Source organism: Odocoileus virginianus, unplaced genomic scaffold (genome assembly GCF_023699985.2).
Source record: "Odocoileus virginianus isolate 20LAN1187 ecotype Illinois unplaced genomic scaffold, Ovbor_1.2 Unplaced_Scaffold_20, whole genome shotgun sequence".
Classification (NCBI taxonomy): domain Eukaryota; kingdom Metazoa; phylum Chordata; class Mammalia; order Artiodactyla; family Cervidae; genus Odocoileus; species Odocoileus virginianus.
Window position 1 is genome coordinate 645,129 of NW_027224282.1, and position 24,896 is coordinate 670,024.

The following is a 24,896-nucleotide window of genomic DNA, read 5'->3' on the forward strand; positions in this document are numbered from 1 at the left end:
CATCACTACTATTCAACATAGTTTTGGAAGTTTTGGCCACAGCAATCAGAACAGAAAAGAAATAAAAGGAATCCAGATAGGAAAAGAAGAAGTAAAACTCTCACTGTTTGCAGATGACATGATCCTCTACATAGAAAACCCTAAAGACTCTACCAGAAAATTACTACAGCTAATCAATGAATACAGTAATGTTGCAGGATATAAAATTAACACACAGAAATCCCTTGCATTCCTATACACTAACAATGAAAAAACAGAAAGAGAAATTAAGGAAACAATACCATTCACCATTGCAATGAAAAGAAGTAAAATACTTAGGAATATATCTACCTAAAGAAATGAAAGACCTATATATAGAAAACTATAAAACACTGATGAAAGAAATCAAAGAGGACACAAATAGATGGAGAAATATACCATGTTCATGGATTGGAAGACTCAATATTGTGAAAATGACTAGACTATACTACCCAAAGCAATCTATAAATTCAATGCAATACCTATCAAGCTACCAATGGTATTTTCACAGAACTAGAACAAATAATTTCACAATTTGTATGGAAATACAAAAACCTCGAATAGCCAAAGCAATCTTGAGAAAGAATGGAACTGGAGGAATCAACCTGCCTGACTTCAGGTCTACCTACAAAGCCGCAGTCATCAAGACAGTATGGTACTGGCACAAAGACAGAAATAGAGATCAATGGAAAAAATAGAAAGCCCAGAGATAAATCCACCTATGGACACCTTATCTTTGACAAAGGAGGCAAGGATATACAATGGAAAAAAGACAACCTCTTTAACAAGTGGTGCTGGGAAAACTGGTCAACCACTTGTAAAAGACTGAAACTAGAACACTTTCTAACACCATACACAAAAATAAACTCAAAATGGATTAAAGATCTAAATGTAAGACCAGAAACTATAAAATTTCTAGAGGAGAACATAGACAAAACACTCTCTGACATAAATCACAGCAGGATCGTCTATGACCCACCTCCCAGAATATTGGAAATAAAAGCAAAAATAAACAAATGGGACCTAATTAAACGGAAAAGCTTCTGCACAACGAAGGAAACTATAAGCAAGGTGAAAAGACAGCCTTCAGAATGGGAGAAATTAATAGCAAACGAAGCAAGAGGCAAAGTATTAATCTCAAAAATATACAAGCAACTCCTGCAGCTCAATTCCAGAAAAATAAATGACCCAGTCAAAAAATGGGCCAAAGATCTAAACAGACATTTCTCCAAAGAAGACATACAGATGGCTAACAAACACATGAAAAGATGCTTAACATCACTCATTATCAGAGAAATGCAAATCAAAGCCACAATGAGGTACCATTACATGCCAGTCAGAATGGCTGCTATCCAAAAGTCTACAAGGAATAAATGCTGGAGAGGGTGTGGAGAAAAGGGAACCCTCTTACACTGTTGGTGGGAATGCAAACTAGTACAGCCGCTATGGAAAACAGTGTGGAGATTCCTTAAAAAACTGGAAATAGAACTGCCATATGACCCAGCAATCCCACTCCTGGGCATACACACTGAGGAAACCAGATCTGAAAGAGACACGTGTACCCCAGTGTTCATCACAGCACTGTTTATAATAGCCAGGACATGGAAGCAACCTAGATGCCCATCAGCAGACGAATGGATAAGAAAGCTGTGGTACATATACACCATGGAATATTACTCAGCCATTAAAAAGAATTCATTTGAATCAGTTCTAATGAGATGGATGAAACTGGAGCCCATTATACAGAGTGAAGTAAGCCAGAAAGATAAACACCAATACAGTATACTAACGCATATATATATGGAATTTTAAAAGATGGTAATGGAAACCCTAACAGACAAAGAGACACGGATGTACAGAACAGACTTTTGGACTCTGTGGGAGAAGGCGAGGGTGGGATGTTCTGAGAGAATAGCATTGAAACAAGTATACTATCAAAGGTGAAACAGATCACCAGCCCAGGCTGGATGCATGAGACAAGTGCTCAGGGCTGGTGCACTGGGAAGACCCAGAGGGATGGGATGGGGAGGGAGGTGGGAGGGGGGATTGGGATGGGGAACACATGTAAATCCATGGCTGATTCATGTCAATGTATGGCAAAAACCACTATAATATTGTAAAGTAATTAGCCTCCAACTAATAAAAATAAATGAAAATAAAAAATAAAATTTATTTATTCCTCAGCAAGGGCTCAGGAAGGTTTCTAGAAAACTTGATGAGGCGAGAAAAGGGGGTGGGGGAGGCAGCTGCAAGAAAGCATGTCCACAGGGGTCCACCACAGGGGTCGTGGAAGGTTTACAGCCAGAAGCAATGGGAGGTGTTTATAAAGATGTAGCAGAATTCATAGTTGCAACAAAGGCAAAAACAAAAGGAAGGGGCATTCTCCGTACCCCATAAGCATTCTTGAGTGTTCTAAACACTGTGGAGGTTTCTACACTTGCAATTTGATGTGGATTCATTACTAAAGTAGGCTAAGGGCCTTTCTGAAGGGGGTGGGCTGGGTTTTGTTTTGTTTCCATAGTGCATCTGAGCACCCCACCTGCTCAGAAAACCCAACCCTGTACTCCTGCTCCTGGAGACCGCTGGAGTATGGCGGACTCGGACTTCAGCCTCACTGCAAAAACTCAGAGCAAGCAAAAGCCTAGCTGGTCCACTTATACATAGGTTTTTCTATGTAAACAAACAGAGGGCCCTCCATATCTGTGGGTTTCACACTGGCAGATGTGGAGGGCCCTCTATGGGACTTGAGCATCTGCAGATTTTGGTATCCCTCGCGGGTCCCGGAATCAATCCTCGGCGACACTAAGAGGTGAACGTATTAGCTTGATTGCTTCTCCTTACTTAGTATTGGCTGCTGGATATGGCGAGCTGAGCCAGGAGATAGTCCCCAAATGTTTCTCCAAGGTCTACGGAGCTACGATGAGCGCTCACTCTTCCCGTCCACAAATTAGGCACAGGCCCTTAGTCTGGGAAGACGCTGGACCAAGTGTGCAGTACTTGGTCAGCTAAGTTGCAACTTGGGAGCCTGAGTTCTTCTCTCACTCATGCTCCCTACCAGGGCCCCACGTGGTGCCCCACCCCCTCACCTCCTGCCCGCCCCTCCCCCCGCCCCCAGGACAGCCACGCCCCTGCCGCATGCGCACCTCGGCCGACCCAACCCCCAGCGGCTGACTAATATAAACCCCCTAGCGGGTGCGTATTCGGACTCTGGTCCTGAGCCGACGCCAGAGTAGACCTAACGGTGCCAGATCGCGGGCCGCCACTTCTAGCCCTGAGTCAAGAGCCGGGGTCTCAGGAGATCCACGACAGCCTCTGCTGAAGGCGCAGCATCCTGGACAGGGGTCTGAACATGAAGCCTCAGCCGCAGAGAGGCCATAGTGCCGATGCCGACACCCACGCGGTCATAGAGGGCTTCCTCAGGCTGGGGGTCAAGGAGAATTGGGAAGAAGCGCACGGTCAGTGGCAGGCTGGGCACTCGGTTCAGAGGATACCCAGAAACTAATTTCCCTAGGGAGGGGCAAGCGGGAGAATTTCTCCTCAGACGCAGCGGGTTCCCACCTCTTCCTCAGCCGGGTTGCTCGACGGCCTGATCTTTGGCTTTGGGTTTCTTCTCTTACAGAGGCCGAGCCCGCGAAGATCTCGCTTCCTAGAGAGAGGGGAGAGGAGCCGAAGGCTCAGTCCGAAACTGAGCAGGGAGCAGCCGCGGAGGGGAAAGAGGCAGGATATGAAGGAGAAGAACAGGAAGGCGGCGCTGTGGGCGCGGGAGATGCGGGCCCCCAGGAGGGGGAAAGCCGCGAGGCCAAGGCTGAGGTGGAGGCTGAGGCGGGCGCGGGCGGCGGCGAAGACGGAGAGAAGGGCGGGGAGGAGCAGCGCCCGGGAGCCGCCGTCGAGCTTCAGAAGGCGGCAGACGGGCTCGGCCGAGTCCGCCCGCACGCCTTCACGCTGGAGCAGCTGTGGGAGTTGGAGGGAGTTTTCCGCCGCACTCCGTATGTCGACGAAGCCATGCAGTAAGCGGGCAGCTCTGGGGCAGCTGGCTGAGGCGAGCGGGTCCCTGTCCTCAGCTCGGGGGCGGGGGCGGGGGCTCTGCGCGGTGGGAATTGAGTCTGCATTCTGGTGCGGAGTTTGAGTCAGTCACGTCGGGAAACTGTCGGCTCACAGTTAACAAATGAGTCACCTGAGGCATGGTGGAATACGTGCGCAGTTGAATTCTACTTTGTTTTAAAATATTGGTTATCAGTTATTCATGGATTATATTTGCATTAATGTAAATACCACGTTGAACATGAAATTCGCTCAGTCGTGTCAGACTGTTTGCGACCCTATGGACTGTAGAGTCTGTGGAATTCTCCAGGCCAGAATACTGGAGTGGGTAGCAGTTCCCTTCTCCAGGGAATCTTCCCACCCCAGGGATCAAACCCAGGTCTCCGCATTGCAAGAGGTGCTTTCCCAGCTGAGCCACCAGGGAAGCCCAAATACTACATTAAAACATCCTTTATCTTAATTACTGAATTTTTAGTTACCCTTAAAGTTGTGCCTGAGGTAGAATTGTCCCTAAAGCAAGCTACAGAGTGGAGAATGAATGGATTGCTGAGTATCTGTGAATGCAGACAAAATTTTAAAAGCTCTCATTTACATTGCACTTACTGTGTTAAGCACTTGCCGTAAAGGGTTTTCTACAGATTGTCATTGAATCTTCACAAGCCTATGTGAATGTGGTAGCTACTGTTTTTTATCCCTGCTTAACCTGTTAAAAAACTGAAGCCCAGAGACATGAAGAGACTTGCCCAAGATCCACACAGCTGGGAAGTGGCTGAGATTTGATCCTAGGAGGCTGTTCAGTAGGCAAGGCCAGAGGTGATGGTGTGTTGCTCCAGGTAGTGGTAATGGATAGAAGCGAACAGCTTAAAGAGATATTTAGAAGGTAAAATTGATAGCAATTCATGGTAATTTAGACATAGGAATAAAAGGAAATGATTAGAAAAATATCTGAGTTTCTGATTTGCCCAACTGAATGGCGGGTGGTATACTCACTGAGCTAGGGAATATTGAAAGAGTGACAGAAGCTTGCAAGAGACAGAGAAGGACTGATTGGAGAGGCTGTAGGCAAACCATATCATGGAAACCTCCATGGTGGTAGGAGATGATTTAATGAGAAGGGATGAGAAGGTAAATAGCATCAGCTTTGGCTCAGTATTTTCTGTTCAGTTTGATTACTTCAAGTTCAGTTGGCTTTTGCTGTGTGATAATTCTAAGAATCAGTCTAATTTCTCCCTTTCTCAAGTGCCAAACTCAAGATGCCCCTTGATTTGGGTGTCTAGAACTGCCTATATCTCATTTATACCTTTTGACTGCCTTCACCCAATTCCCCCACCTGACTCCCTCCCATAACCACCAATCTAATCTCTTTAGTTTGTTTACTTTTGAAGTATAATTGACCTACAACACTAAGTTAGCTCCTGTTACACAACATAGTGGTTCATTATTTCTATACATTTAAAAATAATCACCATAAGTCTGTCACCATAAAAGATACTATATAATTATTGACTATATTCCCCACATTGTACATTTCATATCATGATTCATTTATTTTGCAACTGGAAGTTTTTACCTCTTAATCTCCTTCGCCTATTTCTCTCCTCCTCCCACTCCTCCTTTCAGACAACCACCTGTTTTTTTCCTCTGTATATATAATTTTGTCTCTGTTTAGTTATATTTGTTCATTTGATTCCACATGTAAGTGAAATCACACAGTGTTTGCCTTTCTGTGTCTGACTTATTTCACTAAACATAATACTCTCTAGGTCCATCCACATTATTACAAATGGCAGAATTTCATTCATTTTTATGACTGAGTAGTATTCCATTATATATATATACCACATCTTCTTTATCCATTTATCTGTTGATGGGCACTTAGGTTGCTTCCATATCTTGGCTGTTGTAAATAATGCTGCTTTGAACATTGGAACATTGAGGTGCAAATATCATTTTGAATTACTGTTTTCATTTTCTTTGATATATACCCAGAGTGGAATTGCTGGATCATATGGTAGTTCTATTTTTAGTTTTTTTTGAGAAACCTCCATACTGTTTTCCATAGTGGCTGTACCAGTTTACATTCCCACAGTGTAGGATTCCCTTTTCTCCACATCCTTGCCAACATTTGTTATTTTTTGATGATAGCCATTTGACAGGTATGAGGTGATATCTCATTATGGTTTTGATTTGCGTTTCTCTGATGATTAACAGTGTTAAGCATTTTTTTTCATATGTCTGTTGGCCATCTGTGTATCTTCTTTGGCAAAATGTCTGTTCAGGTCTTCTGCCTATTTTTGCATTAGGTTCTTTGTTTTTTGATACTGAATTGTATGAAGTGAAGTGAAAGTCACTCAGTCGTGTCCAACTCTGTGACCCCATGGACTATACAGTCCATGGAATTCTCCAGGCCAGAATACTGGAGTGGGTAGCCTTTCCCTTCTCCAGGGGATCTTCCCAACCCAGGGATTGAACCCAGGTCTTCTGCACTGCAGGTGGATTCTTTACCAGCTGAGCCACACAAGGGAAGCCCAAGAATACTGAAGTGGGTAGCTTATCCCTTCTCCAGCAGATCTTCCTGACCCAGGAATAGAACCAGGGTCTCCTGCATTGCAGGTGGATTCTTTACCAACTGATCTATGAGGGAAGCCCGACCTGTTTTTATAAATATTGGATATTGACTCTTTGTCAGTAATATCCTTTGCAAAAATTTTCTCCTGTCCAGTAGGTTATCCTTTTGTTTTGTTTATGGTTTCCTTTGCTGTGCAAAAGCTTTTAAGTTTAATTGGGTCTCATTTGTTTGTTTTTGCTTTTATTTCTTTTGCCTTAGGAGACAGATCCAAAAAATATTGCTGTGATTTATGTCAAAGAGTATTCTGCCTATGTTTTCCTCTAGGAGTTTTATAGTATCCAGTCTTACATTTAGGTCTTTAATCCATTTTGAGCTTATTTTTTAATGTTCTGTGAGAAAATGTTCTAATTTCTTTTACATGCAGCTGTCCAGTATTCCTAGCACCACTTATTAAAGAGACTCTTTTCCCTGTTGTATATTCTTACCTGCTTTGTCATAGATTAATTAACAATAAGTACTTGGGTTTATTTCTGGACTCTCTAGTCTGTTCTAGTGATCTATGTGTCTGTTTTTAATGCCAGTACCATACTGAGGTTTTTCTTTTTTTTTTTTTGGCCACACCCCATGCCATTCAGAATCTTCTCTGACAAGGGATCGAACCCAAGCCCCTTGTAGTGAAAGGGCGGTGTCAGGTGTCTTAACCACTGGACTGCCGGGGAAGTGCATTGATGACTATAGCTTTGTGGTATAGTCTGAAGCCATGGAGTGTGATACCTCTAGCTTTGTTCTTTTTTCTCAAGATTACTTTGGCCATTTGGGGGTCTTTTGTGTTTTCACATAAATTTCAGGATTATTTATTCTTTGGGTGAATTTATTGTTGGGTGAATAATGTCATATATCTCATTTTTATGTAGGTTCTTTTGTTTTTTAAATTAATTTTTATTGAAGTATAGTTGCTTTACAATGTATTAGTTTCTGCTGTATAGCAAAATGAATGAGCTATACATATACACATAGCCCCTCTTTTTTTTTAATTTCCTTCCTTGTCATGTATTTTGATAGGGATTGCATTAAATCTGTAGATTGCTTTGGGTAGTATGGACATTTTAGCAATATTAATTCTTCCAATCCAAGAACACAGACTATTTTTCCATTTCTTTGTATAATTTTTAAATTCCTTCAGCAGTGTTTTATAGTTTTCAGAGTATAGGCCTTTCACTTGGTGAAAGTTTATTTCACTTCCTTTGGTGAAACCAAACCACCTTGGTTAAGATTATTCTTAGGCATTCTTTTTAATGCTATTTTAAATTTTATTCTTTTTAATGATTTTAAATGGGATTGTTTTCTTGCTTTCTCTGATATTATTATTTCTCTGATATATTATTAAGTGTATAGAAAAGCAACACATATCTAATATTAATGTTGAATCCTGAAACTTTATTGAATTCATTTATTCTAATAGATCTTTGGTGGGGACTTTAAAGTTATCTTTTTTAAAAAATTGAGGAATAGTTGATACACAATATTATATGTTTTAGGTGTACAATATAGTGATTCACAATTTTTAAAGGTTGTACTCCATTATAGTTCTTATAAAATATTGGCTATATTCCCTGTGCTGTACAATATATCCTTGTAGCTTATTTATTTTACACATAGTAGTTTGTACTTCTTAATCCACTACCCCTATCTTGTCCCTCTCTCCTGTCTCTCCTCACTGGTAACCACTAGTTTATTCTCTATATCTATGAGTCTTGTTTCTTTTTTTGATATATTCAATAGTTTGTTTTCATTTTTAGATTCCACATATAAGTGGTACCATACACTATTTGCCTTTCTCTGTCCTACTTATTTATTTCACTGAGCATAATACCCTCCAAGTCCATCCATGTTGTTGCAGATGGGAAAATTTCATTCTTCTTAATGTTGAGTAGTATTCTATTGTATGTGTATACCATATCTTCTTTATCCATTCCTGTGTTGATGGACACTTACGTTGCTTCCATATCTTGGCTATTGTGAATAATGCTGGTATGAACATTGGGGTGCATGTATCTTTTTGAGTTAATTTTTTTTAAGATATATACCCAGGAGTGGAATTGCTGGGTCATACGGTAGTTCTGTTTTTAATTTTTTGAGAAACCTCCATACTGTTTTCCATAGTGGTTGCACCAATTTATATTCCCACCAACAGTGTGCAAGCATTCCCTTTTCTCCACACCCTCACCAACATTTGTTATTTGTAGTCTTTTTGATGATAGCCATTCTGACATGTGTGAGGTGATATCTCATTGTGGTTTTGGTTTGCATCTCTCTCGTGATTAGTGATGTCTGATTTATTGAGGTGTAGTTGATTTTAAATATTCTATTAGTTTCAGATGTGCAACATACTGACTGAAAATTTTTATAGACTATTCTTAATTTAAAGTTATTATAAGATATTGGCTATGTTCCTGCTGCTGTAAAATAAATACATCCTTTTTAATTTTCCAATTCAGTTTCATTACTAATAATTTATCTGTTCAAATTTTCTATTTCTTCTTGCTTCAGTCTTGGTAGACTGTACATTTCTAGGAATTTGTTAATTTCTTCTAGGTTATCCATTTTATTGATGTCTAATTAATTGCTCATAGTAGTCTCTCATGATCCTTTGTATTTCTGTGGTGTTGATTGTAACTTCTTTTTCATTTCTGATTTTATTGATTTGGCCCTCTCCCTCTTTTTCTTGATGAGTCTGGCTAAAGATTTATTAATATTTACCTTTTCAAAGAATCAACTCTTATTTGCATTGCTATTTTATATATTTTTAAATCTATTTCATTTATTTATTTTCTGATCTTTATGATTTCTCCCTTGTACTAACTTTGGGTTTTATTAGTTCTTTTTCTAGTTCCTTTAGTTGTGCAATTAGGTTGCTTATGTGAGATTTTTCTTATTTCCTGAGGTAAGCTTGAATTACTACAAACCTCCCTCTGAAAACTGCTTTTAGTAGATCCCATAGATTTTGGATTATTATGTTTTCATTTTCATTTGTTGCCGGTTTTTTTTTATTTTGCCTTTGATTTCTTCAATGACTCATTTGTTGTTTGGTAGCATTTTGTTTAGCCTCCATATGTTTGTGTTTTTTTGAAGTTTTTTTCCTTGTACTTGATTTCTAGTCTCACAGCATTGTAGTTGGAAAAGATGCTTGATATGATTTCAGTTTTCTTAAATTTATTGAGACTTGTTTTGTGGAGAATATTCCACGTGCACTTGAGAATGTGTTCAGTTCAGTTCAGTTGCTCAGTCGTGTTTGACTCTTTGCAGTCCTGTGAACTGCAGTATGCCAGGCCTCCCTGTCCATCGCCAACTCCCGGAGCTTACTCAAACTCATGTCCATTGACTCGGTGATGCCATCCAACCATTTCATCCTCATTCGTCCCCTTCTCCTCCTGCCTTCAATATTTCCCAGCATCAGGGTCTTTTCCAATGAGTCAGTTCTTCCCATTAGGTGGCCAAAGTATTGGAGTTTCAGCTTCAACATCAGTCCTTCCAATGAATATTCAGGACTGATTTCCTTTAGGATGGACTGGTTGGATCTCCTTGCAGCCCAAGGGACTCTCAAGAATCTTCTCCAACACCACAGTTCAAAAGCATCAATTCTTCAGCACTCAGCTTTTTTATAGTCCAACTCTCACATCCTATATATGACTACTGGAAAAACCATAGCTTTGACTAGACAAACCTTTGTTGGCAAAGTAATGTCTCTGCTTTTTAATATGCTGTCTAGGTTGGTCATAGCTTTTCTTCCAAGGAGCAAGTGTCTTTTAATTTCATGGCTGCAGTCACCATCTGCAGTGATTTTGGAGCCCCCCAAAATAAAGTCTGCCACTGTTTTCACTGTTTCCCCATCTATTTGCCATGAAGTGATGGGACCAGATGCCATGATCTTAGTTTTCTGAATGTTGAGTTTTAAGCCAACTTTTTCACTCTCCTTTTTCACTTTCATCAAGAAGCTCTATTTCTTCTTTGCTTTCTGTCATAAAGGTGGTGTCATCTGCATATCTGAGGTTATTGATATTTCTCCTAGCAATCTTGATTCCAGCTTGTGCTTCCTCCAGTCCAGCATTTCTCATGATGTACCCTGCATATAAGTTAAATAAGCAGGGTGACAATATATAGCCTTGATGTACTCTTTTCCTGATTTGGAACCAGTCTGTTGTTCCATGTCCAGTTCTAACTGTTGCTTCCTGACCTGCATACAGATTTCTCAGGAGGCAGGTCAGGTGGTCTGATACTCCCATCTCTAAGTAAGGTAATTAGCTTCCAACTAATAAAAATAAATGGAAAAAAATTAAAAACTAAAAAAAAGAATTTTCCAGAGTTGTTGTGGTCCACACAGTCAAAGGCTTTGGCATAGTCAATAAAGCAGAAATAGATGTTTTTCTGGAACTCTCTTGCTTTTTTGATGATCCAACGGATGTTGGCAATTTGATCTCTGGTTCCTCTGCCTTTTCTAAATCCAGCTTGAACATCTGGAAGTTCACGGTTCATGTACTGTTGAAGCCTGGCTTGGAGAATTTTGAGCATTACTTTACTAGCATGTGAGATGAGTGCAGTTGTGTGGTAGTTTGAGCATTCTTTGGCATTGCCTTTTTTGGGATTGGAATGAAAACTGACCTTTTCCAGTCCTGTGGCCACTGCTGTTTTCCAAATTTGCTGGCACATTGAGGGCAGCACTTTCACAGCATCATCTTTAGGATTTGAAATAGCTCAACTGGAATTCCATCACCTCCACTAGCTTTGTAGTGATGCTTCCTAAGGCCCACTTGACTTCACATTCCAGGATGTCTGGCTCTAGGTAAGTGATCACACCATCGTGGTTATCTGGGTCATGAAGACTTTTTTTATATAGTTCTTCTGTGTATTCTTGCCACCTCTTTTTAATATCTTCTGCTTCTGTTAGGTCCATACCATTTCTGTCCTTTATTGAGCCCATCTTTGCATGAAATGTTTCCTTGGTATCTCTAATTTTCTTGAAAAGATCTCTAGTCTTTCCCATTCTATTGTTTTCCTCTATTTCTTTGCATTGATTGCTGAGGAAGGCTTTCTTATCTCTCCTTGCTATTCTTTGGAACTCTGCATTCAAATGGGTATATCTTTCCTTTTCTCCTTTGCCTTTCACTTCTCTTCTTTTCAGAGCTATTTGTAAGGCCTCCTCAGACAGCCATTTTGCTTTTTTGCATTTCTTTTTCTTGGGGATGGTCTTGATTCCTGTCTCCTGTACAATGTCATGAACCTCTGTCCATAGTTCTTCAGGCACTCTATCAGATCTAATACCTTGAATCTATTTGTCATTTCCACTGTATAATCATAAGGGATTTGATTTAGGTCATATCTGAATGGTCTAGTGGTTTTCCCTACTTTCTTCAATTTAAGTCTGAATTTGCCAATAAGGAGTTCATGGTATGTGCCACAGTCTGCTCCCAGTCTTGTTTTCTGACTGTATAGAACTCCTCTGCCTTTGACTGCAAAGAATATAATCAATCTGATTTCGGTATTGACCATCTGGTGATGTCCATGTGTAGAGTCTTCTCTTGTGTTGTTGGAAGAGGGTGTTTGCTATGACCAGTGCATTCTCTTGGCAAAACTCTTGTTAGCCTTTGCCCTGCTTCATTTTGTACTCCAAGGCCAAATTTTCCATTGTTACTCCAGGTATCTCTTGACTTTCTACTTTTGCATTCCAGTCCCCTATAATGAAAAGGACATCTTTTTTGGGTGTTAGTTCTAGAAGGTCTTGTAGGTCTTCATAGAACTGTTCAACTTCAGCTTCTTCAGCATTACTGGTCGGGGCATAGACTTGAATTACCGTGATATTGAATGGTTTGCCTTGGAAATGAACAGAGATCATTCTGTCGTTTTTGAGATTTCATCCAAGTACTTCATTTCAGACTCCTTTGTTGACTATGATGGCTACTCCATTTCTTCTAAGGGATTCCTGGCCACAGTAGTAGATATAATGGTCATCCAAGCTAAATTCACCCATTCCAGTCCACCTTAGTTCACTGATTTCTAAAATGTCTACATTCCTAAAATGTCAGCGTGTATTCTGCTGCCTTTGGATGGGATGCTCTATCAGTCCATTAAGTCTAATATGTCATTTGAAATCAGTGTTTCCTTGTTGATTTTCTGTCTGGATGATCTGTCTGTTGATGTAAGTGGGGTGTCAAAGTCTTGAATTTCATGCTTACTGTCAGTTTCTCCCTTATGTTGGTTAGTATGTACTGTATGTATTTTAGGTGCTCTTATGTTGGGTGCCTATATATTATAGTTGTTACATCTTCTTGAGTTGATTCTATGTTCATTATGTAATGTCTTTCTTTGTCTCTTGTTATGGTCTCTGTTTGAAAGACTAGTTTATCTCATACAAGTATTGCTACCCCAGCTTTCTTTTGATTTATATTTGCATTGGATACCTTTTTCCATCCTCTCACTTTTTGTCTGAGTATTTAGATCTGAAGGGAGACTCCTGTAGGCAGTGTGTATGTGGGATTTGTTTCTGTGTCCAGTCAGCCACTCTGTGCCTTTTAATTGAAGCATTTCTTCCATTTATATTTAAAGTAATTATTGATAGGTATATATTTACTGCCATTTTGTTAATTATTTTCCTTTTGTTCTTTTCTTCTTCTTTGCTCTCTTCCCTGGTGATTTGATGGCTTTCTTTAGTCTTATGTTTGGATTCCTTTCTCTTTTGTTGTGTGTGTATCCATTATGGAGTTTTGGTTTGTGGTTACTATGAGGTTTATATAGACAGTGTATTTGATTACACTTATATATACATATGTATGTATATGTATTCTTTTTCAGATTCTTTTCTATTACAGTTTATTATAAGATATTGAATATACTTCCCTGTGCTATACAGTAAATCCTTGTTGTTTATCTATTTTATATATGGTAGTGTGCATCTGTTAATCCCATACTCCCAATTTATTCCCCCTCCTCTGTAACCATAAATTTGTTTTCTACATCTGCAAATCTATTTGTTTTGTTAAAAAAGTTCATTTGTACTTTTTTTTTTTGATTCTGCGTGTAAGTGATATCTTATAATGTTTGTCTTTGTTGGAATTAATTCACTTAGCCTAATACTATCCACGTCCATCCACATTGTTGCAAATGGCAGAATTTCATTCTTTTTATGGCTGAGTAATATTCCATTGTATATACATACCACATCTTTATCCATTCATCTGTTGATGGACACTTAGGTTGCTTCCATATCTTGGCTAATGTAAACAGTGCCACTATGAACATTGGTGTATGTGTATCTTTTCTAATTAGAGTTTTGCTCTTTTCTAGATATATGCCCGGATGTGGGATGAGCAGTGTTGAGAATCTTTTCATGTGCCTGATGGCCATCTATATGTCTTCTTTGAAGAAATGTCTGGGCTTAATTGCCAAAATACAGAAATAGCTCATACAACTTAATAACAACAGCAATAAAAACCCAACCCAATCAAAAAATGGGCAGAAGACCAAAACAGAGATTTCTTCAAAGAAGACATGTGTGTGTGTGCACATTTGTGTTCAACTCTTTGTGACCCCATGGATTCTTGGCTTGAAATTCCATGCACAGAGAAGCCTGACAGGCTACAGTCCCATATATTCACAACGAGTTGGACACGATAGAGCACATGTGTGCACACACATGCACATATGTCTTCTTTGGAGAAATGTCTATTTAGGTCTTCTGCCCATTTTTTGATTGGGTTGTTTTTTGTTGTTGTTGTTGAGTTGTATGAGCTGTTTGTATATTTTGAAAATTAAGCTCTTGTTAGTTGCATCATTTGCGAATACTTTCTTCTGTTTCCTAAACCTATGGACTTTCATTTTCTTTATGGCTTTCTTTGCTGTGTAAAAGCTTATAACTTTACTTTTTATTCTTTTCTTATTTGTGTTAATAGCCTTTTCTTTTTTGCTTAGAAAAGTTCCTTTAGCGTTTCTTTTAAAGCATGTTTTGTGGTGTAGAACACTTAGCTTTTGCTTGTCTGTAAAAGTCTTTATCTTTTCTTCAACTCTGAATGATAGCTTTTCCAGGTAGAGTATTCTTTGTTGTAGATTTTTTTCCTTTGATCACATTAAATATACTGTGTCACTTCCTCTGGTCATCAGAACTATTTGCTCCAGGGGTGCTTTCTGTATGGGCTGCATGAACCCTTCTATTGTGGTGGGCTAACTACCGTGGGTGGACCCCAGGTCTGTTGGCTACCAGGCATTGCCTAGTGCATAGGCTGCTGGCCCACTGGTGTTTGGGGCTGAGTCTTGGGGCCTCTGGCGGGCAAGTCTCGTTCTTGTGTGACTGGTAACTCAGGAGGTCCTATGGCAACTGACTTGTTGGTGAGTGAGGCTGTGTCCCTGCCCAGCTAACTGCTTGGTTTGGTGTGTGCTGGGATTAGTGCCAATAGACTGGTGGGAGGACTGGGTCACAGTACTAATAATCTAGAGGGAGGATTTCAAAATGGCCCTTGCCAGCCACAGAATCCTCACGGTCCAACGAGCACCTTAAAATGGCTGCTTCCAGCGTATGTGTGCCCAGGGTGAGCTGTAGTTGTTTCCTGCCTCTTCAGGAGATTCTCAAGATCAACAGGTAGGTCTGACCCAGGCTCCTTTCAAATCACTGCTTCTGCCCTGGGTCCCGGAGCATGTGAGATTTTGGGTTCACCCTTTCAGAGTGGAGTCTCAATTTCTCACAGCCCCGGGGTCTCCTGAAAGGAAGCCCTGCTGGCCTTCAAAGCAAAATGTTCTGAGAGCTTATCTTCCCAGCTTAGAACCCCAGGCTAGGAAATCTACTGTGCTCAGACCCCTTGCTTCTTGTGGTGAATCTCTTCAGTTATAATTATCATCCTGTATATGGGTTGCCTGGTGGCTCAGATGGTTAAGAATTCACCTGCAGTGCAGGAGACCTGGGTTTGACTCCTGGGTTGGGAAGATCCCTTGGAGGAGGGCATGGCAACCCACTCCAGTATTCTTGCCTGGAGAATCCCCATGGACAGAGGAGCCTGGTGGGCTATAGTCCATGGCGTCACAAAGAGTTGGACACGACTGAGCGACTAAGCACAGCACATATGGGTTGCTGACCTGTGGGTGTGAGTCTTGGCTATACCCCTTCTCCACCCTTCCTGTCCATCTTATCGTGTTTCTTTCTTTATATCTATAGCTGTGTAAGGTCTTGTCTGCTCATCTTTCAGGTCATTCTCATCAATAGCTTCTCTGTATATAGTTATAATTTTGATGTGCCCAAAGGAGGAAGTAAGCTCAGAGTTTTCTTATGCTGTTATCTTGGCTACTCTCTGAATAAATATTTTAAATAGTGAGAAATGTGCAACATATATTTCACTTCATGCATAATGTCAAATGCTGAATATTTGTAATTATTCCCCCTCAGACAGGAGCTTGCAAGACGCATGGGAGTGACTCAAGATAGAATACAGGTGAGTAAAGTGGAAAAAAGCACTTTGGTGTAACAGCCATTCTAAAACCCACTTCAGGAACTGGATACCTTGTCCTGGACATTCTCACATTGGTTTGTTTTTGCAGCCTTCACTATATTTGGGAAGTAAGATTGGAACTTCTGGGACTTTGGGGCCAGAATATATACCTCTTCAGTAAAGTAAACTCCTTCTAACACTGATATCCTTTAGGGGGCAATTCTCTGTGGACTCATGTTGGGATTGAGTCTGACTTGGGAATTATTCAAATTAATGCACCAAATTGCTGGGTTATTAGGGGGTCCACCCCTTGAGTGGCAACTCACTCCAGTATTCTTGCCTGGAGAATCCCCATGGGCAGAGGAGCCTGGTGGGCTACAGTCCATGGGGTCACAGAGTTGGACACGACTGAGTGACTAAGCACACAAGAGGGTCCAAGTATGCTAAATTATTTAAAATATTTAAGCCAGGCATCAGCTCTTTCTGCAAGGAGTGAATTTTCAAGTGTTCAGGCATCTGGGTAAGGGAATGATTTACCTCAGGACGCAACATATGAGCAACAAATATACGTTTAGTTTAGCTGAGACTGATGGGGAGGGGGATAATTTAAAATTCCAAGTGCCTGATCCTCCTGCTGTTGTTTTTGTGTGTTTGGTAGAGCAATGCAGGAGACACAAGAGATGTGGGGTCCATCCCTGTTTTAGGAAAACCTCCTGGAGTAGGAAATGACAACTTGCTTCAGTATTCTTGCCTGGAAAATACCATGGACAGAGGAGCCTGGCAGGCTCTGTGGGGTCGCAAAGAGGCAGACACAACTGAGCACACACATACTCACACTCACAACAGTGTAGAGTTTCAGCTGTAAATTTTAACTTTCTGAAATTGTTTGAAGTGAAGCCTGAAAACATTGCTAACATAGTAGGTTGTGCATTATGATGGAGATGGAGGAAAGGTTTGCAACCTTTAGGAGTTTGTTTAAATATATATATTAAAAGAAGTTGAATAAATTTCCACTGACCTAGAAAGGTAAGTTTGAGAAAATTGGTCACTGTCAATAATTTATTGGAGATATTGCATATATGCAACATTATGAAACTACCAGATGTATCACTGAATATTATTTTGAGCAATTTCTAATGTCTAAGGATTTTTTTCTGCCGCTTTCATATTATATGGAGGGATTGGTTTTGAAGAATTTCTCTCTGATGGTTCCTGGTCCATGGCTCCAAGCCAGTGGCTTACTGTGTTAATTTGAAGCACTTGCCCATTTACTGAGATGGTGATGACTACTCGGTAGCTCAAGGCACAGAAACTGAATATTTGTTCTTAGAACAGAGTAAGTTGTATCAAGGGAATATTTTTTTAAAGTAGAAAATTTAGAAAGGAAGGAAGAAAAATCAGGAAGGTTTTATTATTTGCTTTCCTGCAGAGCCCCTGTGGGAGGGCAGTGATGGATGTGGGCTGCAGACCTGGTGCGGTGGGGGTGGCGGGGCTGGGAGCCTAAGGCCAGTGATTGGGCTCACAGTCACGTCTGGCCGGGGCTTGGGAGTCCCGGGCCTCTGCTCTCTTATGAAGGCAAAGCAAGCTCACTGGGGAAGAAAACCTGATGTTTTGGTGACTTGCTTCTCCTGGCTTTACATAGTGGTCTCTTAGTGGAGTTCTGAAGGGAAAAGAACCCACAGGAAACACATAAGGGAAAAGAGAGAATGTTCCCACGTATTTCCAAATTCTATGGCACGAATTTCCCAAAGAAATATTTCATGGACACCTCCCCTTGTTTTCACATACAGTAAGAGTTACTCTATGAAGGCAGTACTGGGAATATGGAAGCAGTAGCCGCCAGAACTTCAGTTAGCCAGTTTTGCATTTTGCTTACTTTATGCAGACTTGATCCCTGGTACACTCTATCCCCCCTTCCAAAATGAGCTCTATTAGTGTGGCTCATTAACACTACATATGCATGCATCAGAAGGGCACAGATACTAAGATGGAAGAGGAAAAATGAGGTGATAGAGAGAGGAGGCCCTTGGTTTCATGTAAAATTTGCAGTGTGAAAACATCCAAAAATATTAAATATGATGTAATTCCAATAACTGGGATGCTGAGGGAGCAGTGGGGCCCACAGCACAGGTTTTTCTTTCAGTTGTTAAAAGTTGGCTCATATTTCGAAGGAGCCATTTTGTGAATCCTGACCCACGTGGTTGTCAAGTCTCTTCCTAACATGCAGGTTGCACCCTCTTGCCTTAAGCATGAGGGGACGATGAGGCGCTCCTGGTTGAGTGGCAGCACCTGGAGAGCAGGGCCTTGCTGCGCACCAGAGACTCTGGTCCAAGGTCCTGCAGCCGCACCCAGAGCAGAGGGAGCTGACCGGGTCCTGAGCCCGGGCAGGTTTGGAGGGTGGGGCAGGGTGGAGAGTGCAGAACAGAGAAAGGCAACAGTGGTTGCCTCCTCCCCGCCATCTCTTGGCTGGGCCAAGATTTAAGAATGTTGGTCAGTTTGGGTTGAGTTTGTTCCGTGGACATGGAGCCTGGCAGGCTGCAGCCCATAGGGTCGCCCAGAGTCGGACAGGACTGAAGCCACGCAGCAGCAGCAGCAGTCTAAGCCTCTCTGATCTGCAGCCTAGAGCTAAGGCGGCGTCCAGGGCTTCAACTCCACTGGTGTCAGCACACAAGCCACAGAGTCCCTGGGCCCCCACGACCAAACCTCCCTGGCAACACCAGCTCGGTCGCTATAGCCGTCCCAGCGGTCCCTGAGGACAGCTTTTATTTACAAATCCAGCCCGCGCCTACTGATTATTTACTGTGCACCAACGATGGGCCATTCAAAATGGGTCCCGTTCCTCTCAGTGTGATTTTCAAAGGCACCCACTTTATCCTGTGCTCAACTTCTCCCATCACGAAGGTGCACCTGCCCAGTGAGTGGGGTTAGTGGCAGGAATAGTAATAGGTGGGAGGAGAGACAAGGCCATAAGCCAGTCCAGAGCCAGGCACGTCATCAGTGCTCACTTGCTGGGGTGGGGGGTGGGGGGCTGATGGGAGGCCCTTTAAGTAAATGTCCTAAAAAATTTTAACTGGAAGGAAATAGCTTCTCCTGGTGCAGTTTCCCATCCTCAAGTCACCAAGAGTTCCCTGCTCCTTTTCTTTTTTCTGTCTGACATTAACTGCTTCATGTACTAATGCAGCCCCATTTTCTCTCTGACTGGAGGTGTGGTTTAAGCGTAGAAGGATCATGTGGAGGAACTGTCGGAGAGCACTGAGGATCAGAGATGCGCCCGCTCTGCACGTGGCCCACCCTGTGTTCAGCAACTGGGGTGGACCCTGCAACACCATCCTCATTCAGGAGCCGAATTGGGTCTGGATCCTTCTGGAGCCGATGCCCCTGGAGCCGATGCCCCTGGAGCTGACGCCCGTGCTGCCCATGCCCCCCATGCTGGCCTTCCTGCCCATGCCGTTACCCCCTCTGTTTCTGCCTCTGCCCTGGGTTCTACCACCCTCCATTCAGTCCGGCTGCCCTCACGTGGCCTTGCCTGGTCCCCTATCACCGGTGGCCTTTCTGTAGCCCCATTTCCTCTTGAATGGTCTCCATGACAGCTTTGTCGGAAGTGCCTTTGAGCCAGATTGAAGTTCTGATACCTCACCATCAAGCACACAGTGCCTGCCAAGTGTGTTACATACATGTGCCGAGTCACTGACCCACTATTTTAGGGCACGTTTTCTGTGTTTTCAATAAAGTTGTGAAATCTCTGCACATTTGTCCTGTGTGGCACATGGGGTTAGTGCGTCTGATGGAAACTGCTGAGCCACACTCACCATCAGTAGGCCACACACATCTCCAAAGTTTCCCAGGTGCCCAGGAGGGGTGTACACAGACCCATCCATTCTCTTCCACCCTCATCTCCAACACCCATCCTCCCCCCACCCTGCCCCATTGGGACCACCAATGTGCAAGATGGGTGGCGTGAGTCTCCAAGGAAGGACAGTGTGTGCCAAGGCAGGCCCGAGCCACATTCGTGGTGATGAGGTCAGAGGCAAAGACCCCAAGGGCCACTTCTACAGGGGCAGCTCTTAGGGCTTATGGAGGAGAGGGAGCTGGGTGTTCATCTGGTTCTCTCCCAGTTCTGTTCACCGTCTTCCCTTTTGTGGAGGGGATGCGGGGTGGGGCGGGGGTGCAGACAGAAACCACTCTACTGGAGGGGGCGTTCCTGACTCCACAGAGGAACTGCAAGAGGAGACTCTGTCTAGGTCAGTGTGAGACTCTTTCCCTCTTCCTCCCCTTTCCCAGGGGTGGAAACCTTAGCACTCCTTCCCCAGCTCAGAGCTGATCATGTGGCCTTCAGATGTATCATGTCACCTTCAACATCCTGGGAGAACCTGGGTTGCAGCTAATTGAACACCACAGAGGAGGCTCTTGGTTGGGTGCTGCCTGAAGCCAGGAGGCGTGGGCCCTGAGCACTGATGCAGCATAATCACATTATTTAATAGAAGCAGGAAGACCTTGCCTTTCTTCTTCCAATGGAATTCCCAGGTAGAAACCACCCAGGAAAGGGTGAGGAGAAGGAGAAGGCCCTCAGCCTTCCCCTTGTAGCTGGGGGCTGGGGTGGAGGAGGGGTCATTTGCTGGCAGAGGAAGGGAGTCTTCTCCAGTTGCCTGTCCCAGGGGAAGGAGGGACTAAAGAATGGGGACGGGGAGCGTCCAGGCACAGAATCTGATGCAGCTGGCTCTCCCCAGCCCTTGGCCAGGCCACTGTGCCCAAAGAAAACCCCAGTAAACTCTGGATTTAAAAATAACAGCACTGGGACTTCCCTGGTGGTTCTGCACTCCCATGCTGGGGGCCCGGGCTGGAATCCTGGTCAAGGAGCTGGATGCCACACACAGGAACTAAGGATCCACATGCCGCAACTAAGAGCCCACATACCGCAATGAGGATGGAAGATCTCTTCTGCCGCAACAAAGACCCAGTGCAGACAAACAAATGAATAGAATGTTTTTAAAAATCCAGATTATTTCTTCTCTTAAAACAAATAACAACATTGTGATGGTATCATGGTTTTGTACATATGTACAAACTTGTGAAAATATATATATTAAATATGTGCATTTTTGTATGCTAAGTAACAACAAGCTGAAATGAATACATAGAACAACAATAAAGTTTTTGGTAAGTCGGTAAGTTTGGTAAGCTCTGGCACATTACTCATATAGTAACTTAATCCTTCAAAGAACGACCCACTTGTTCACTGGGTCATTGTGTATTGACTTTTGGTAAAAGGATGGCTTTTGATGAATTGACTTGGAGCCAAATCCAAGATGTCTAAGGCCAAGCCAAGGAGGCAGGGTGTTTATTTATGGAAAGGTCCTATTTAGAACTCCCTCATGGAGCCCCAGGCTCCAACATGAGAAGGAAAAGGATGGGATTTTATTCTCACATATGAGTGAGGAAAATCATTCTTTATCCCCTCTCCTAAGGGCCTTTCCCAGGTGGCGCTAGGGATAAAGAACTCTCCCAGAGACATAAGAGACTGGGGTTCCATCCCTGGCTTGGGAAGATACCCTGGAGGAAGGCATGGCAACCTACTCCAGTATCCTTGCCTGGAGAACCCCATGGACAGAGGAGCCTGGTGGGCTACAGTCCATCGGGTCACAGGGAGTTGGACACGACTGAATCGACTTAGCACAGGAGCACGCCCTGTGCTTTCCTAGTTCCTTTTCTCCCTTGACCTTCCTGATGAGAGGCTATTTGGCAGAATGGGTGTGAAGTCAGGGGCGTGGTCAAGTTTGGGGTCTGGGTGATGAATGGGGAGAACCCCTGCAGATGACTTTTGAGGAGTCCCCCCTTACTAACCCTCAATGCCTTAGTGAAGGTAGGATGCATGGAGATAGGAACATGGAACCATACATTAGCATATGGGAAATAGACAGCCAATGGGAATTGGCGGTGTGACTCAGGGAACTCAAATCCAGGGCTTGTAACAACCTAGAGGGGTGGGATGGGGAGGGAGATGGAAGGGAAATACAAGAGGGAGGGGACATGTGTACACCTGTGGCTGATTCATGCTGATGTTTGGCAGAAACCAACAGAATACTGTAAAGCAATTATCCTTCAATGAAAAGTAAATAAATAAATACCTGAGTGGCCATCCAACCTGCAAGTAGCTGTGGCAGAAGCCTCGGAAGAAGTCTACGAGTCCCTGTTCCCCAGGGTTTTCAGAAGGAAAGTTTGAGTGCTGTTATGGCAACAGCTATTTCAAATCCTGAAGATGATGCTGTGAAAGTGCTGCACTCAGTGTGCCAGCAAATTTGGAAAACTCAGCAGTGGCCCAGGACTGGAAAAGGTCAGCTTTCATTCCAATCTCAAAGAAAGGCAATGCAAAAGAATGTTCCAACTACCACTCAGTTGCACTCATCTCACATGCTAGCAATGTAATTCTCAAAATTCTCCAAGTTAGGCTTCAACAGTATGTGAACCGAGAAACTCCACATGTTCAAGCTGGATTTAGAAAAGGCAGATGAACTAGAGGTTAAACTGCTGACATCCGTTGGATCATAGAAAAAGCAAGAGAATTCCAGACAAACATTTACTTCTGCTCTACTGGCTACACCAAAGCCTTTGACTGTGTGGATCACAACAAACTGTGGAAAATTCTTCAAGAGATGGGAATATCAGACCACCTTACCTGCCTCCTGACAAATCTGTATGTGGGTCAAGAAGCAACAATTAGCACCTGATGTGGAACAATGAACTGGTTCCAAATTGGGAAAGGGGTACATCAAGGTTGTATATTGTCACCTTGCTTATTTAACTTATATGCAGAGTATATCATGTGAAATGCCAGGCTGGATGAATCACAAGCTGGAATCAAGATTGCCAGGAGAAATATCAATAATCTCAGATATGCAGATGACACCACCTTATGGCAGAAAGTGAAGAGGAACTAAAGAGCCTCTTGATGAAAGTGAAAGAGGAGAGTGAAAAACCTGGCTTGAAACTCAACACTCCAAAAAGGAAGATCATGCCTTCACTTCATGGCAAATAGATGGGGAAACAATGGAAACAGTGACAGACTTTCTTTTTGGGCTCCAAAATCACTGCAGCCATGAAATTAAAATATGCTTGCTCCTTGGAAGAAAAGCTATGACCAACCTAGACAGCATATTAAAAAGCAGAGACATTACTTTGCAGGCAAAGGCCCATCTACTTCAAAGCTCCGGTTTTTCCAGTAGTCATGTATGGATGTGAGAGTTGGACTGTAAAGAAACCTGAGCACTGAAGAACTGATGCCTTTGAACCGTGGTGTTGGAGAAGACTCTTGAGAATCTTTTGGACAGCAAAGAGATCAAACCAGTCGGGACTGATGCTGAAGCTGAAACTCCAATACTTTAGCCACCTGATGGGAAGAAGTGACTCATTGGAAAAGACCCCGATGCTGGGAAAGATTGAAGGCAGGAGGAGAAGGGGATGACAGAGGACGAGATGGTTGGATGGCATCACCGACTTGACGGACCTGAATTTGAGCAAGTTCCAGGAGTTGGTGATGGACAGGGAAGCCTGTTTTGGTGCAGTCCATGCAGTTGCAGAGTCAGACACAATGAGCAGCTGAACTGAGCTGATAGCAACAACAGGATCAACCCGTGGGAGGTAAGGCCCAGACACTGCTGTCTGCTTCAGGTCAGTCAACAAGGGGAGACTGGAGACAGCGGAGGAGGAGGGTGTCGTCAGTTACAGAAACTTACCTGACCTCAGCAACAGGAAGAGTCTATAGTTGCCTTACTCAGGTTCTTCCCAGCAACAGGTGAGTTTGCAGGGTTGTGCCACAAGGAATTACAATGATAAGTGTCGTAGCTGATATGTACTGTATTCTTATTATGTGCCAGTCACTGGGTTAAGGTCTCAGTATGTATGAAGTCATTTAATTTTCAAAGCACATAGTAGTATTTTCACATTTAATTACAAAAAACAAGGAACAAAACAGAGACACAGCATTTACTTTGTTCAAGACAAACCCTGAACCGGCTGTGTTTTACTTGGTTGTTTCTAAATTCTGAGGTCAGGGCCTCCAGTTGTGCCTGATGGTTTCTTTCTTATTTTCTTGTCTTTTTTTTGGCCACACCCTGTGGCACTCAGGATCTTAGCTCCCCAACCAGGGATCGAACCCATGCCCCCTGCAGTGGAAGTGCAGAGTCTTAACCACTGGACCATCAGGGAAGTCCTTTGATGTTTTTTTTTTTTTTTTAAAATATCTTTTATCAAACACAGATGAGAGACAGTCTACTATAATGGTTACCAGCAGAGTCAGGAGAAATTTACAAAACGTTTCTCTTTGTCAATTTCCTTGCCTCCAAAATGGGGATAAAGATACTGCCTACTGAGTATGATTTTTGTGAGGATTAAATCAGGTACTTTGCTGAAAGATTGAAAATAGTACATGGTAGTATTTCTCTATAACCTTTAGATATTATTTCTGTTATTAATATTAGTAGTAGGAGGAGTATGACAAGGTCTTAATTGGTGAAATGAAAAGATTATGACCTCTGTCCAAACCCAGTTTTACTTTACTAATATTACTATCCATGAAATCTCCAAGGCTTGGAGCCCCTGCCCTTAACCATGGTGCTTGTATATGGAGTGGTTGCTTTCTCCTGTTAAGACAATGTCTCAGTCCCAACCAAGAAAGGGAAGTGCTTGGCTAAGTGCCATCTCTGAGCTCACTGCCTGGAGGACAGCACACAAACCCAGGACCCACACAGAGACTATGCCGCTGAGACGACCTGGAGAGGGAGAGGCATGCGGGTGGGGAGGAGAAG

At 42.8% G+C, this 24,896-nt stretch overlaps 1 protein-coding gene, 1 non-coding gene and 1 pseudogene across 2 annotated transcripts; 2 read left to right on the forward strand and 1 right to left on the reverse strand.

Moving 5' to 3' along the window:
• Positions 1-3,216: 3,216 nt before the first annotated feature.
• On the forward strand, positions 3,217-19,821 carry LOC110148020 (homeobox protein ESX1-like). Its single transcript, XM_020909854.2, has 4 exons — positions 3,217-3,473; positions 3,638-4,025; positions 16,053-16,098; positions 19,300-19,821. Exons 1-4 carry the CDS (start codon positions 3,368-3,370, stop codon positions 19,651-19,653), a joined length of 894 nt encoding a protein of 297 aa, XP_020765513.1. The 5' UTR covers positions 3,217-3,367; the 3' UTR covers positions 19,654-19,821.
• Positions 19,822-20,043: 222 nt separating this feature from the next.
• The window catches only part of LOC110143906 (RCC1-like G exchanging factor-like protein), a 94,013-nt pseudogene continuing 89,160 nt past the window's right edge, over positions 20,044-24,896 (forward strand).
• Positions 24,225-24,297, reverse strand: TRNAG-UCC (transfer RNA glycine (anticodon UCC)). The gene has a single exon. It is a non-coding gene; the product is annotated as a tRNA-Gly (tRNA).